The sequence below is a fragment of the Aegilops tauschii genome, chromosome 7 (genome assembly GCF_002575655.3).
Source record: "Aegilops tauschii subsp. strangulata cultivar AL8/78 chromosome 7, Aet v6.0, whole genome shotgun sequence".
NCBI classification, from domain to species: Eukaryota; Viridiplantae; Streptophyta; class Magnoliopsida; order Poales; family Poaceae; genus Aegilops; species Aegilops tauschii.
In genome coordinates, this window is record NC_053041.3 from 148,579,610 (window position 1) to 148,595,971 (window position 16,362).

General features: G+C 49.3%; 1 protein-coding gene across 1 annotated transcript; it reads left to right on the forward strand.

Annotated features, from left to right (window-relative positions):
• Window positions 1-14,242: 14,242 nt before the first annotated feature.
• LOC109754197 (transcription factor ILI5) lies at window positions 14,243-15,288 on the forward strand. Its single transcript, XM_020313112.4, has 2 exons — window positions 14,243-14,505; window positions 14,659-15,288. Exons 1-2 carry the CDS (start codon window positions 14,392-14,394, stop codon window positions 14,809-14,811), a joined length of 267 nt encoding a protein of 88 aa, XP_020168701.1. The 5' UTR covers window positions 14,243-14,391; the 3' UTR covers window positions 14,812-15,288.
• Window positions 15,289-16,362: the final 1,074 nt, after the last annotated feature.

Consider the following 16,362-nt stretch of genomic DNA (forward strand, 5'->3'; position numbering starts at 1 on the left):
ATGCAGCCGCTCAAGGATGAATTGCAATAAGCTTGGGATAATGGGTTCAAGACATACGATGCTGATAGCAAAAAGAACTTCATAATGTGTGTCTGGTACATATACTCTGATTTGTCGGCGTATGCGCTATTCGTTGGCTGGTGTGTGCATGGAAGGTTCCCATGCCCCACATGCGAGGCAGCTCTTGAGTTTCGTTGGTTGCATGCGGGTCGCAAATTTTCTTGCTTCGACTTGCATAGACAGTTCCTGGATCCTCGCCATAAGTTTAGGAAAGACAAGAAGAACTTCATCAAAGGTAGAGTTGTCAAAAACTCTGCACCACCTGCGTTGACAGGCCAAGAGACCCTGGATCAGTTAAACGCTCTCGAGCCAGATCCAGAGCGTCCAGGGTATTTCAAGGGGTATAATTCGGAACACGCCTGGACTCACAAGACATGCTTGTGGGATATGCCTTACTTCAAAGACCTCCTTTGCCCACACAACATCGACGTGATGCACACTAAAAAGAATATCGCCGAGGCCCTTTTTGGTACATTGTTCGTCATAGAGGGGAAGTCAAAGGATAATACTAAGGCCAGAGTCAATCAAGAGGCGCTATGTGATAGACTGTTACAAAACATGCAAGAACCAAAAGAAAAGCAAAATTGGACGAAGCCAAAGGCATGGTTCAATCTTGGAAGGCCAGCTATGAGAGAAATTATCTTGTGGGTGAAAATGCAGTTGATGTTCCCCGATGGGTATGCAGCGAATCTAAAGAGGGGAGCGAGTCTTGAAAAATTGAAAATATTTGGTCTCAAGAGTCATGATTGGCACATAAGGATTGAGCGGGTAATGCCGGTGATGTTGCGTGGCTTTATCCATGAGGATGAATGGCTAGTACTGGCAGAGCTGAGCTATTTCTTCCATGTTCTTTGTGCGAAAGAACTATCGCATGGCGTGCTAGAAGAAATGGAAGAGTTGGCACCAGAGTTGATCTGCAAGTTAGAGAAGATCTTTCCGCCGGGTTTCTTCAATCCAATGCAACACTTGATTTTGCATCTCCCAACCGAGGCAAGATTGGGGGGCGTTCAAAATCGTTGGTGCTACGCAACTGAGAGGATGCAGAAGATGCTCCAAGCAAAATGTAAAAATAAACATAGAATTGAAGCATCGATGGCCGAGGCATTCATTACTGAGGAGGCGGCAAACTTCGTGACAGCACACTACGAAGCCAAAAATCTTCATTTGCATAATCCGAAGCCTCAGTACAATGCTGGTGACCCTAAAAAGGTGGATCCAACCTTAGCCTATTCAAATGGAATCTCGCACCAGCCGGTGCTTCAAAACCAATATCATTGGATATCAAAGAATGGCGGACCATCTCATTGTATATCTTCAACAACCTAACAGAAGTGCGGCTGTACATCGAGTAAGTTCTCGCGGTACATTGTTTCGCAACTTCTAATTCCTTTGAACTGCTCATATTCCTGGATATTTGATACAGTCGATACGTTGCCAAATTCTCGGATGGAGCGGAGATCGAAAAGGAATCCATCAAAGAGTATGAGCTTTTGGCAAATCTTGGATGCGGCTTTCCTGGTTTCATCTCTTGGTTCAAACAAAAGATAATTTCCATTAGACCATTCTCATCTCTTCGTCTAATTTGCAGCTAATGCAACAATCCTTTCGTATTAAACTCGTAGGCTAATTCAGAGTCTATGGACGCCGAATTGAGACAAGTCGCTAATGGTTTTGATAGGCCCATTAATTTGACAAATACGACATCAACAGGTATCGCTTTTGTACCTTCGGCAAAGAGCTATCTATGGCCGACCGAAAGTCTACAAATTGTTGTGTCTCTGCTATCGGCGAAGGAGGTACCGAGTATTATGGGAGAGTTGAAGCAATTTATGAACTTCTATTCTATGGTGAAAACCCATCGAACGTCGTAGTCTTCAAATGCTATTGGTTCCAGCCAAAGGAGACTAGAAGGACTCGTGAACATATAGGGCTAGTCGAAATCAAACAAACCACCCATTTAGATGTTCCCGATGTCTATATTACGGCTCAACAGGCGAACCAAGTTTTCTATCTACCTGGGCCTACCAAACTGATCCAAATCTGAATGGTTGGGATGTCGTTTATGAAGTGTCGCCACGTGTTAGACCACCTCCCCCCAATGAAGAGGATTATGAACCTCACATTAACCCAGACACATATGAAGGTGGATTCTTCCAAGAAACACGTCTTTCTAAAAAAACGCTTCAAGAAACACCCTACTTCACCCCAGAACATTGAAGTAGACAGCGACAGTGAATCCGACTTCACCCCTGAGCCGGAACAAAAAGAGCCGGAACAGGAAGAGGTTACTGGTGCGGATGACCTGTCAATGCTTGACCGATTACATAAAGGTGGCCTTCCACATGTTGATGCCGCCGAACCCGATGAGCACGTCATTGATGATAGTGATGATGATGATGCATTTATTGATCCTGAAGCATTTATTGAACCCGGTGATCAAGATTATTATTAGTTCATGTCAAGTATTCAATTTGTATTATATACATATATATATATATATATATTGTTAGTTCATGTTAGGTATTCAATTTTTTTATGTTGTACTTGATTTATATAGTTACTTGCATGATTGTATGATTTATATAGTTACTTGTATAATTTTCTTACTTGTATGATTGTTTGTTATACATAGTGCCATGGTCTTGGTATCCGTCCTCGTTAGCCCTCATCCGGTTTATGATTCATGCGTGTTAGCCCTATTATGCCACATACTTAGCTTATTTTTTCCAAAAAAGATGTACTTAGCTAATTGTCCTCCAAAATGACATAATTAGCTTATTTAGTTCATTTATGACATAATTAGCTTATTCATTTCAAAAATGGCATAATAACCTTGGTTCTCTCATAAATGTCTTATACTTAGCTTATTTTCCTCCAAAATGGCATAATTATCTAAGTTAGATAAAAAAATGAGCTATACTTATCTAAGTTGGCTCAAAAATGGCATCATCACCTAGGTTAGCACAAAAATGACCTATACTTACCTTATTTTCCTCCAAATTGACATAATAAGCTTAGTTAGCTCAAAAATGGCATAATTAACTAAGTTAGCTCTAAAATGACACAAATAAGGAATAAGAAGAAGAAATACAAGGAAGAGGAGAAAAAGAAAGAATACAAGAAGAAAGAGAAGAAAAAGAAAGAATAAAAGAAGAAGAATGAGAATGAGAAGGAAAAGGATAAAAAGATAGAAGAGAAGAAGAAAGATGAGAAAAGAAGAAGAAGAAGAAGAAGAAGAAGAAGAAGAAGAAGAAAATATCTTCTTATTCTTCCTTTTTCTCTTCTTTCTTTTTCTCCATCTTCTACTCATTATTCTTATTCTTTCTTCTTCTTCTTCTTCTTCTAGTCTTCTTCCTCTTCTTCTAACTTTCTTACTCCCATTTTTGCAGGTTTGATTCACTTCATGGAAGCAACATTGATGGACTGCTAGTGTTTAGTTTTTGTTTTCATTTGTATTGATGAACAATGTGAAACTATGTATGTATATATGGATGAACTCCGCGAAACTATGTATGTTGCATTGATGGACTGCTAGTGTTCTATTGCATTGATGGACTGCTCGATGTTGGATACATGGGCTACGTTTGAGGTTGAAACTATATATATCATATATGTCTTTTGAAAATGCAGGGGTATAATAGAAAACAGAAAAAACAGCAACAATACACGCACTTTGCCGTCTGACACCGATGGTAAAGGGGTCTTTGCCGTTCGCCACAGACGACAAAGAGGCCACGTGGCAGCAACCTGGGAGCTGACCCATTTGGTCACTTTGCCGTCTGTGGCAGACGGCAAAGGCTGGAGAGGTTTGCCGTCAGTGGCAGACGGCAAAGAGCTAGGTGGAGTGACGCGTCTGCTGACGTCACAAGGCAGACGACAAAGTGGAGGGCATATTTGCCGTCAGCTGGCAGACGACAAAGCCTCCCGTTAGCCACCTAACGTGGCTAACGTCAGTTGTTTGCTGTCCACCTTCTTTGTCGTCTGCCACAGACGGCAAAGGGGTCTTTGCCGTCCGCTAGCAAATACCAGACGGGAAATCAATTGTTTACCGTTACTTACTGTGTCGGGCATGTTTGCCGTCCGCGGCCGACGGCAAAGACCTTTGCCGTCAGCTTTCCAGTCCTTTGTCGTCTGACATGGCAGACAGCAAATCAGCTGATTCCTGTAGTGTCAAGCTCAAATTCCATATTTTATGATGGCAATTCATGTAGTCATCGTGCACCAGAAAGGGGAGATTGAAAGAGCAACTCTCTTTCTAGGTGAGTTTTAGTGATAATGACAATATGAATTGAAGACTAATCTTGTGTGCTGAGTTTATAGAAGGTGGATTAGTCGAAAGAGTTGATGCAAAGCTGGATGTGGGTCCCTAGTTTACCAACTCAATTCATAGTTCTTCATATTTAGTTTTGTATAGGGAAGTCACACTATTAAGAGGGGTCCCTCAATGAAATTATGGTGGAACTCATTTATAATTGGTACTCCCTCTGTCCCATAATATAAGAATGTCAAAAATGCTCTTATATTATGGGACGGAGGGGGTACATTTCAAAATACACATCCCGAACTCCATCATATATGCCACCAAGATAACCAAAATACACACTTCCATATATTCATTTTTGGGCTACTTTGAGTAGTTGCCGAAACCTTCAGCGGCAACTTCCGGGAGCTCCTAAAAAATGGGGCACCCTCTGGCGCAGAATCCGACCGACATCATTGGCTTCTGTTGTCAGGCGGAGTATGCCCTGAATCCGGAGCCCCGGGAGTCTGCCTCGGTTTTCAGCGGCATCGGAATCCGGCGCCACCTCCAGCATATGTTTTGGATGACATCAGAGGCGTCTGATGTCCGTTGAAGGCTATGTTCTGGAGTAGACGCTGGATTCCTGGACACCATATGTGTCACTGTGTTGCATGCCGGTCTAGTTAGATGTGTGTCCACATATTATTTTCTAACCACAGACTGTTTGGAACGTATCATACAATGTAATATCTTACAAACAAGTCACGTACTTGTCAACATGCATCATTGATATCGTCCAAGGAACTGTTTTGATCCATAAACACATAGAAAATACCATCGGACATGATTGTCTCTAGGTATATCTCCAACAGGGTTGGCATCATATTTGTGAAAACACCCCCAGATTTGCAACGTTGTCGATCAGATAGTACGCCACGTCGGTGGGTACCTAACCAACACTGTGACTTTCGTGACCATAATCTCGTATTTCTAAGTCCAGTGACGATAGTGAATTTTATGGACGAGTCCTTGTGACCACGGATGAATTTCACTCCTATCATAGATGATTCGGCTTACTGATCACTTCGTGAATCACGCATTGTGTAACTAATGTATCAGTAAGGCTTCTCCTCCGCGACTTTCAGAATATAAAAATGCCGCTCATGGGTTGGGTTGTAAGTCATATGGAAAGCACACTGCACATCCAACTGTCAATTGTTTTTTCTTTTCTTTTGTGAAAAAAACTGTAAGCTGTTTTCGCCGCCTATGAAGAACACACTCAGCCACTCACGTCTCAGTGTCTCATTTTCAAAACTGAAAAGGGGTGAAGTTGGTGCCCAAACGGCCAAACCAATGGAGCGGGAAAACACCCCAGAGGCGGCACAAAAGAGTTCAGCGACTGAGACTAATTGTGATGCCCTGCGTTCGACTTTTATGTGCGCATATATACAACAAAAAGGAGCAATTGATTGGTAGCTGTCGTGGAGGAGGAAAGCATCACAGGCACACTGTCGCCGCTGCTGCCGGTCTGCCGTTGAGACTTGAGAATTGGTAGAATGCAAGTGTCGGCCATTGGGTTCTACTCTCTTCTCTCTCCCCTGTGCCTATGTCTCGCTTAAAGCGAGAAATAGGGTGCGCTCATGTCAGGCGCCTCCCTAAATCGGCCGGCCCATCGAGTGGGAGGCCACAGACCGCTGCCTTGTTTTTTTATACCTCCAAATATTATATGTTAACCAAGTATTTAAAAAATGTTAAATGTTTATAGAAAAAAAATTCTCATATATACGAAATATATATATATATATATAATGTGTATGAAAAAAGTTGATCATGTATTTAGAAAATGTTAATCAAGTATTTTTAAAAAATTTAAATGTATATAAAAAATGTTTGTCATGTATAAAAAACACAATGTCTATGGAAAATGATGAACATTTATTAAAATTATATTAAATGTTTATAATAAAATATTCCTGATATATATACGAAAAATAAACAACCTACATTAAATAAAAGTATACTCCCTCCGTCCGAAGAAGCTTGTCCCAAGCTTGTCCCGCAAATGAATGTATCTAGCACTAACTTGGTTTTAGATACACCCATTTGAGGGACAAACTTTTCCGGACGGAGGGAGTACATAAAAACATATATATCATAAAAGTTGATTATGTATTTTAAATTTTTTAAACATTTATATAAAAATGTTCCTGTTGTATATAAAAAATGTACATTGTGTGTGAAAATATGTTTATTTTCATTACAGAAATGTTTAGTGTGTATTGAAAAATGTTGTCCATGTATTTAAAAAATGCTAATCTTGTATTTGAAAGAGTTAAACGTGTATTAAAATGTAGTAGATATGTACAAAAAATGTACAATGTTGGGAAAAAGTAGACTAAAAAATATAAGTTTTCAGAAAACATGACATCAAAGTAGAATCCAAAAGAGCTAGTTAAACATTGAGCCCGGTCTGTACCGAACGGCCAGAAATATTATTGGACATCCGTGCTCAATTGGGCTACATCGTCACACCTAACCCTAACCCTAAACCCGCACACACATGATCTCAACCCTGGCTTTCCTTAAAAAAAAGCATGATCTCAACCCTGACAAGACAATGGGAACATACATAGTGCACACACTTCTGACGAAAGAAACATAGCGATACACACCGCGATGCGATCGATGTTCTTGCACATACATTCGAAACCAAACACACTCAACTAATTAAATGGACACCTGCTTTTGTTTACACTTTGTGGCACATACCCTACACCATTCCACCCAGCCATTCATGCACGCACCCACGGCCAGCCTCCCGGCCCCAGGGCGCCAGTGGACAGTGTACAATGCTGCCTCCCACCAACCTGGGCCTAGCCAGCTTCCGGACGGACCCTGAGATCGGTCGGGATCGACCACCAGATCAAACGCCACACATGCCGCTGTCGATGGGTCCCTTCGTCCCGCGGGCGCGGCAGGCAGGCAGCTTGCGGAGGCCGGCGTTAGGCGCCTGCCACCTTGCTCGCCGGCACACGTCCTGCCGGCCCCCGGCCACCCCACCTGTACATGCCACCGGCCGGCGGTCCCCGGCCCGGCATGTCCATTACGCCGCGCGGCGCGCACCGGTAGATCGCTGCCGCCGAGGACAGCAGTGCGTGCGTGGCGGGCGCGCTGGCTCCTGGACTCCCGGAGGCATGCATGCATGCATGGCACGGACGCAGGCTCGGCCCGCCCGAGCTCTGCAACAGCAGACAGCGTATGTATTGCTGCCAGGCCCTATGCCAATTAATCAGCAGGTGGATAGGGTCTCAAAAGTTCTGTCTGCGATCTACTCCTATGCTATCGGTAGTTGGATGAGCATGAGCTCGTTGGATATGATCGGGAGCATGCAATAAAGTTTCTGGTTGCGCACGGTATTGATGTCCAAATAAACGGGAGGATTATTATGGCGTGTGTTTTCTCGGTGCACAGGGACCAACCGAAATTGGATATGTGGGTGGACACATTCAGGTTCGGGACCGATACCTGGGGGGTTTTGCTGGTCCTGCCGTCGAAAAGGTTCATATTTGATTATGAACTTGTACGTGTCTGTCTCTGTACAGGACCACGGTCTGTAGCCTCGTGATTATTTCTGAATCTTGTATTGCAATTCTGTATATAGATCACTTAGAGAAATTACATTCCCTTATGAAAAAAAATTACATCTACGTATTGTCGTAACTATAGTTAGCTGATGAAGCCATTCCAATCATGCACGCTGACGTCACTAGAGGTTCAGCGACGCCCCTACTACTACCTGAAATGTTTCTGAACATCCAGCTAGCTAGCCGATCGATTGTCATGCAGCAGTCAGAGTTCCAGGCCGGCAATGCATGCTGCATGCGGAGATTATTGGAAGAGCAGCGTGCTGCCCGGTCGGCCTGTTTCGCAGCAAGACGAGACTTCAGATGCATGCATGCGGCTGGAGCGAGCACAGTAGCCGTCCATGCGTGCATGCACGGCGTGACTGCCGTGCCGACTAAATAAGGCCCGGACCCATCAGGCACCGTCGACGACGACGAGTTGGGTGGACCTGCGTTGATCAGCCGGTCGGACTCACATGATCTGATGAATCGGTTACCACTGCCTCCACTCTCCAGTCGTGACTTGGGAGTGTGGAACAATTGCACGCGCCCGGCCGGCCAGTTGGCCACCATGTGTCGGGTAGCTGCGGGCTGAGCGGGAGCCGCGACACGCAGGGTGGGCGTCGCCGCCGGGGCCGGGATGGTTGTGAAAATTAATGAAACTCGCCTTTTTTCAAAACTTCAACACAAATTGACCTTAATCTAAAAATATTTTACAAACTGGCCTTTTTTCGCACGATGCCCGAGGCTAGGGCGTCATGCTCCTAGCCTCAGGCGTCATGCAAAAAGGGCCAATTTCGGAAATATTTTCATATTAGAGTCATTTTGTGTTGAAGTTTCGAAAAGAGATAAACACACCATTGGTCATTGAACTCTCACGAGATGAGCACATTGATCATTCTTCTCTCAAAATGTGATGAACCGGTCACAATACTCATTTTTATGAGCAAACTGGTCATTCTGCCGTTTCCCGCCGTAACGGGTGTTGAGGTGGCATGCTGACTTGGCGTTGGGCCCATGCACACAGCACATGCGCATATCAGATGGCGGGATTTTTTGCAAGAAGGGCCCTGGGAAGATGTGGAGCATAGTTTGGACCCTTGTAGTATTTTTTGCTCCGCTGGTGCTTGTTCCAGAGTCCAGACAGGTACTCGACGCAAAGCTACCAAGCCATGGGCTCTCGTCCGCCGACCGCCGCCGCGCCATGACCGTTGCCGAGGCCGCTCACACTGAGATGCACCACGCCATGCCATGCCCCGACGCCACTACCACCACACAAGACGATCTGCAGTATTGCTACCATCGTCGTCGCGCGCAATGTGCGCCGGCCGTTGCTACTGCCCCCGACAAGCGTGATGGCGAGCCCATTGTGTCTTTCTCTCGGTGACCACTCCTGGTGTGGCATGGTGTTCCCTCAATTGGGGTGGAGGTTCCTTCATCCGCTAGCCCGCTGCACCACGCTCCCCCGTGCACTCCGTGGCCACCTATTACGTCCGAATGAGCCACCTAGAGAAAAAGGACATAGAATTGATGGAGCTTGGACGTAGTAGCCTCGATCCGCAACCGCTATGTATTTGTCTGAACTTGTGTCGCTTCCGTTGTATGTAGTTCTTACTGTTTGTGAGTCCGTACTATGCTCAGATTCAGGATATGCATTATCTCACACGTACGTCTCCCCTTCTTGATTGTGGCCAAGCCAGTCCCCATATCCATCTCCGGCATGCTAGCACTTGCTTCATCTCCGGCATGCTAGCACTCGCGTTGTTACCAACACTATGGACCAGCACATGCGCGTCCTCCCTCATGACATCTCATCGGAATAACCGAAACATCACCGCCTAGGCAGCTACACTCACGCTCGCGGAGTCCACGGCGCTCGTGGTCGGCATCCAGTGTGCACCGTCTCCTACGTCCTTTGTCGCACGCACAAACAATAACCTCGCCGTCTTATCCAAGGCTTCGCAGAGATTCCCTATAAATTTCTGCCATAGGAATCGAACCCCGAGTCCCTGTAGCACCTGCGCCGCACTCTTCTTCTCCCACTCGGGCGGAAGATTGCCGCATATTAATCCATCCCTGGAGACCCCAGCTTCTTATTCTCAGCTTGGTAGCCCCCATGGGAATCGTCTGTAGCTTATGACGACATCCCATCCATGTCACGCATCCTCGAGAAGGCCTCACCACGCAACCCTGCTCTGCCGCCGCCTCTGGCAGCCATGGCCTCACCTCCAAGATTCACTGTCATCTCCTTCCGCTCACGCATGATCTAGCCCGCATGCGCCCTTCGGTGTTGGTGCACCTCTTCTCTCTCTCTTATGTCCTCTCTAGCCCGCATGCGCCCTAGTGCCGCTGGAGCTCACTATCGGCGTGCCTGTGGCCAACCCGCACACTCGCACCACCCCAGGCCGGTGCGACCTCACTCCCGCATAGCCCCTACGCCAATCTCACCTCCCGTAGCTCCTGTCGCGCTTGTAACTGGCGTTTAAGTTGCTCATGCATGGTCCATAAGAGGCTGACAGGTGGGCCCAATTTAGTGTGAAACTGGTGTAGCCATGACAAGTTCCTAGTCAATATTTCTAGGGTCTTTTTTGCAAAGTATCCCAACCTCTAATATGTGCAGGTGCCGTAGTTGTGGGCCCAACGTCGAGTCAGCATGCCACCTCAGCACCCGTTATGGCCGGATACGGTAGAGTGACCAATTTGCTCATCAAAATGAGTGTTGTGACCGGTTCATCACATTTTGAGAGAAGAGTGACCAATGTGCTCATCTCGTGAGAGTTCAATGACCAATGGTGCGTTTATCTCTTTCGAAAAAGGGCCAGTTTCATCCATTTTCATGGGATGGTCGACCACAAGCTGGCCTAGGGCACTGCCGTGAATGCATGCATGTTACTATATATCACTTGACCCCATGAATGAAAGGTTTCAATTCGAAAATCCAATTTATGAAACCTGGCAGGCATGCATGACAGGAGTGTCTATACAGTTAGTTCTCCGTAATCCAATTTATGTACCTGTATTAGAAGCACCAAGAAACTATAGCACGGCACGACCGTTGCTTTTTGGCCGTGCGTTTTCTTCTAGACGTTTACGTGGGGCCGGGGGCGGGGATGCATGCACGCATCGTGCATGACCCCAACGAACTAACCGCCGCCCGGCCGCGAGCGCGCGCGCGATGATGCCGATCGCTGCAGGCAGGCAGGGACCGACCAGATTCCGGGCGGGCGCGTACGTCGGGCGTGGCACGCACATGGCGCTGTACCTGCGTGCGCGCGCGCGCGCGGTGGAGCTCGTCTCGACCGCGGCAGCGGCACGGCGTGTGGGATCCCACCGGCGGCTCCAGGCAATAAACGCCGCGACGGCGACCTCACCGGCAGCGCAACTTTGGGGTCGGGTGATCTGATCATGCGTATATCTCGCTTCGCCACAAACGTGGCCTTCGTCGGCCCCGGGCCCCGCGTTCACGAAAGAGCCATGGCGTACCATGCAGGATGCAGCCAAGCCGGGGCTGCTCATTCGCTCGTCCATATGGCTGTGTAAAAGTAGCTATCTTATCCGTTTGAAAAAAGCTTCGTCAAATCGAATTCTACCGACAGTCCATGACTGTGTTTGTGAAAGCAGACTTCCTCTTTTCCTCCCCTAGCCAACCCTAGACGGCTAGGACAAACTCTTCCCTCTAGTCTTCATTGCCGAGCCTGTGGGTCGCCTGCCCTTTGTCGCCGCTCCGGCGGCCGGTAGTGGGGAGAGGAATGTCGTTGCCTTCGCTCCGGTTAGTAGTTTAGGATAGTGTTTTTTAGTCATCGCATGTATGGTGCTTGGGTGGATGACAACGCTTCTTCTTTGAGTTTGTTTTTCAGGCTCTGATCCTTTTCGAGTTTGTATGTCGACGTAGCCGACGGAGCTCCAGCATAGATTCCTGCCATCTTCTTGGGACGGTGAGGTTAGAATTTCTCGTTATGTGGCGAGATTTAGTGTCAGGTGCTTCAAATCTAAGGAAGGTTTCAACGGCGACGACCCCGACTCCATGGCGTTGGTCTTTAGGGGCACGTGCACAAAGACTTCACAGCTATCATCGACAATGTGAAGCCGACTCCAGTAGGAAAGCGCCGACAGCGGCGTGTCGGCGGCTCGTTCTGGCAGAAGTAGTGATCGTTCGGTGTTCTTGTAATCTTGATGTAACTTTTTTATTATGCTTGAGATGCTTCGTACCAGGTGAACTTTCATAATAAATCTGATGTTTTTTGAAAAAAAAAACATTTGGGTGAGTGGCTCGGTTGTAAATGTGCGCAAAGGATCGGCACTGTACTAGACGAGCGCTGATTTGTGATCGACACGTGTCTGGCGCATTTATCCTCAACAGTTATGCCCCAGCCGATCAGGGGGGCGTTAGGCCGCTGTAGGTGGCTAGCCCCCGATGGATGGACCGATCGAGATGGATGTCGCTGCCTCGATCTCACTCACGCCATACATGAATCTCGCTCATCTCCGGCACCCATAAACCCGTGGATGGAGCCAACCAATTAAGGCGCATATGCGAGTGTCCCAGATACCTGCGCCCCCCGCGATGGCGACCCCGTCCGCGCCGCGCCGGAGCGTCGTCCGTCCGAGCAGAATACGTGCCGTGTGGTGTAGCAGCAGTGGTGATCGTAGCCCCTCGCCGTGCGCACCGCCCCGTCGCCGTCGCCCCGCCCGTCCTGCTCACATGGGCGGCCCTCTACCCGTTGGAGCGCGCTCCCTTTTCCCACTTTGGCACGGGCGGCGAGCCAAAAGGAGCCGGACCGCGGCCCAGGACGAGGCGTGAGCGTGGGGGTGCCCCCCGCGCGACAGGCGCTGTGGCCGGACCCGACCGCCCGCGCGCCCCCGGCCAGTCGCGCCTGGTCGATCGATCGAGGCGTGCGTTTCGCCTGTTCCCACTTGCCGCGCGCGCGGCATGCGTGCATGGGCACATGCACGTACGTTCCGACGAAACGAAAGGTTACGAGCTAGCTAGCCCACGCGCCCGTCACGTGGACGTACGCGTCCGGTCACTTGTCTTGTCCGGGCGCCGGGCCCCGTCGAGAAAAGCGAATACATGTACGTCGTACGTACGCGTCAGGACACCTGGCCGGCGAGCGACGCCCACTTTGGCAGCTGATAAATGCGGCCAAAAGCGTCGGCTCGTACGTACGTATTGAATTCATGCTCCAGTCAACTCATCCAAAAGTCCGAACTGATGGAGGGAAGCGGCAATGTAGCCACAGAATCGTTTTATTTAATACTGCGTTGGCAGGATCTTGAACTCAAGACCTTTTGGCTCGGATACCATATTGAATTCATGCTCCAGCCAACTCATCCAAAAGTCTGAACTGATGGAGAAAGGCGGGCAATATATTTCAACGCTACGACATGCAACGACCGGGAATACGACCATGTCGGTAGCGTCGTCCGCCGTTCCGTCCTCGCTGCGACGTGACGTTTTAAAAAGTTGATCCTGTCATTAAGCATCCACTGTTAACTGTTAAGCATGTGGTTATACTATGCGAGATCCACTGTTTTTTTTTTGTCGAATCTTAAGCATCCAAAGCGTACTCCTCCTACCACACAGGACAAGCTAGCAATGAGATCGGTCCGCCGCTGCGTGCAGGACCCGACCGGCCGCTAGGTCGAGGCGAGTTGTTTGCTCCGGCACCGGGACATCGGGGGACAATGGCATCTTCCGGGTCTGCTACTCGGGTCGCTCCGCGATGGGGACGTGCCCTGCCCTGCCTTGCCCTGGTAAAATATTGTTCTCCCACCCATTGACCAGAGCTGCTGGATCGATCTGGCGGCATCTGCATGCTCTAGACTCCAGAGTTTCTCGAACACTTGCTACGCAAACCGTATATATTGATTGCGAGCAGTCGAGAGCATTTCCCGCGGTCGGAGGAGGACGACGTGAACAGCATCTCCTCTCCTGGCCATTTTGCTACGTTACCGGCCGGGAGACTGATGATACCAACACAAATCGACAGGGGGGCTGTGGGCACGTGGCAAGTGGAGGGGGAAGGTTGGTGCGTGGCCGTAGCTCATAACTAGGCGGACATCCACAGTGAGGGAGAGGGACACGCGGGCCCGGTACCCCTTAACCTTTTCCTTTTGTTCATCTGTGTAAGAAACGGCACCATGCATGCAGATCGAGCTGGCTAATTAAGCTGGATGAAACGACCGCTAACTCCTTTCCTTAAGAGAGAGATCTCCTTTTCCTAATCTGCATTTCTCTTGGCCTACGTACGTCATCGACCCTGTCTTAATTTTTTGCTCTCCCCGTCTTCTGGGCTTCTGGCCAACCGGCCGGCCGGTGCCTCCCTAGCTAGCTATAAAAGCCCCCAGTCGTCTCCCATCCTTCTTCCCCATCGCACTTCGCAGCTAGCCGCGCGCCCACTCTACTTCCGACCACACAGCCTCTCAGTCGACCGACCTTCGCTCGCCCTGCATTGTTCTGTGAAGACGATGTCTGGCAGGAGGTCGCGCGGCTCCGTGTCGGAGGAGGAGATCAACGAGCTCATCTCCAGGCTCCAGACCCTGCTCCCCACCGCGCGCCGCCGCGGCAGCAGCAGCAGCCAGGTACGACGACCGACACGACTAGTTTCATCAGTTTGCAGCTAGCACATGCGCTTGCATGTCAGCATGTGTGCAGCCAAGCCACGGTGCAAGCTTAGTGTGTTTATGGGAGGTTTATGGAAGCTTGGTAATGAATCGGTGGATGAATGCATGCAGGCGTCGACGACGAAAATGCTCAAGGAGACGTGCAGCTACATCAAGAGCCTGCACAGGGAAGTGGACGACCTCAGCGACCGCCTCTCCGACCTCATGTCCACCATGGACAACAACAGCCCCGCCGCCGAGATCATCCGCAGCCTCCTCCGCTAGCTAGATACCTGCTCATCATCATCATCATCATCATGGATCACCTCCTGCTGATTGTCCTAAGCTAGCTCATCATCTACGTACAGCTCCTGCATGCCTAGCTAATTAAGCGCATATGGTCTACACATACAGTACATGGTATATATGCCGTCCGTCGATCTCTGCAAGCATACATATGCAGATCGATCGATACCTAAGGACTGCATGGTAAGGCTGGTCTAATTTACTTGGTAGGGCATCCATCATTAGCTAGGGCCGCCACCTAAGTTCTATAGCTGCTTAATTAGCTCACCCTTGCATGTGGTTTCCTCCCGGTTTCCATCCCTCCGATCCCCCTCTCTCATGTTCTCATCTGCCTGTGTAAACTTGGTTACTTATTTGCAGTCTGGATCGAGTTGTTTCCCCTAGAGACAACCGGCCGACCGCTAGCTACCCATCCGGTGGTGGTACTGCTAATATACTGCTCCTACTCGGTATCAATCACCCATGAATGTATGTACTATGTACTGTCGTGGCTTCGGCTGAATGACTATTATAATTAATCCAAACTGATTATGTTATCTGTTAAAGCTCCACGAGATCTGCTGTTGTACTGATTATGTTATTATTAGCAATACGTACACTCTTGGTTCATGTGCTCGTTGATTACTCAAGACAGTAACGGACGCGCACACGATGGCGAACCCACCGGGCGGCCGTCGATCGTCTCTATCTCGCGTAGTACTGTTGATACTTCAAGTCGCTGCTGGTAGGCACAGCACAGGATTACCGGCCGCTCTTTCGTGGAAGCTTCGGCCTCTCTGCAGTTGCACTCATCTCCATCCACCGGTGGTCGCGGGTGTGAGAAAGGGATGCCAGACGGTTCATTGCTTACGCCGATCCGGGAGGAGGAATTGACAGGCCGCCGCTCGCTAGCCGACGACGGATCAACAGTGCGCCAGTCGGCCACTACTCTGGCAGCCCGTCTCCTCTCGTGCATGGCATGGAACGTACGTGCCCGGCCATGCCGTCGTCGTTTCGTTCCGTGCATGCATGGGCCACTCGATCGTACCGCGCGAGAGTCGCGCGTGTCGTGTTAGCCAGTACGTACGTAGCCAAGCTAGCCTAGCCTAGCACGTACGGCCGGCGATGTGTACATGGCGCGCCGGCCGGCCGGGGAAAGAAGGCAGCGGCGCATGTGTGCGGTGCGGTCACCTGGGCCTGTCGTGCCGCCCGGGTGAAAGAGGGGAGAGCGACGGGTCGGAGGAGAAAGGGCGCGCAACGACCGCCCTCTTTCCGTCGGTTGGTTGTTGGTGGACTCTACGGCGCGCCTCGCGTTTCCGGCGTCCGTCAGCCGGCGTACGACGCAAGGACGGTGCGCACGCTGCGCACGGTACCCCGGCCGTGTCTTTTAGCCGAGCCAGGGCGACTGCAGGGCGCGCACGGCTTCGGCGGCCTTTCACTCGCCGGTGATCACACGTACTACTACGGTTTAGTACGTAGTGGTCGGCATGGTGCTAGAGCTGTGTAGGCACGGCTGGGTTGGGCTCGTACGATGGATCGGTCGATTTTGTG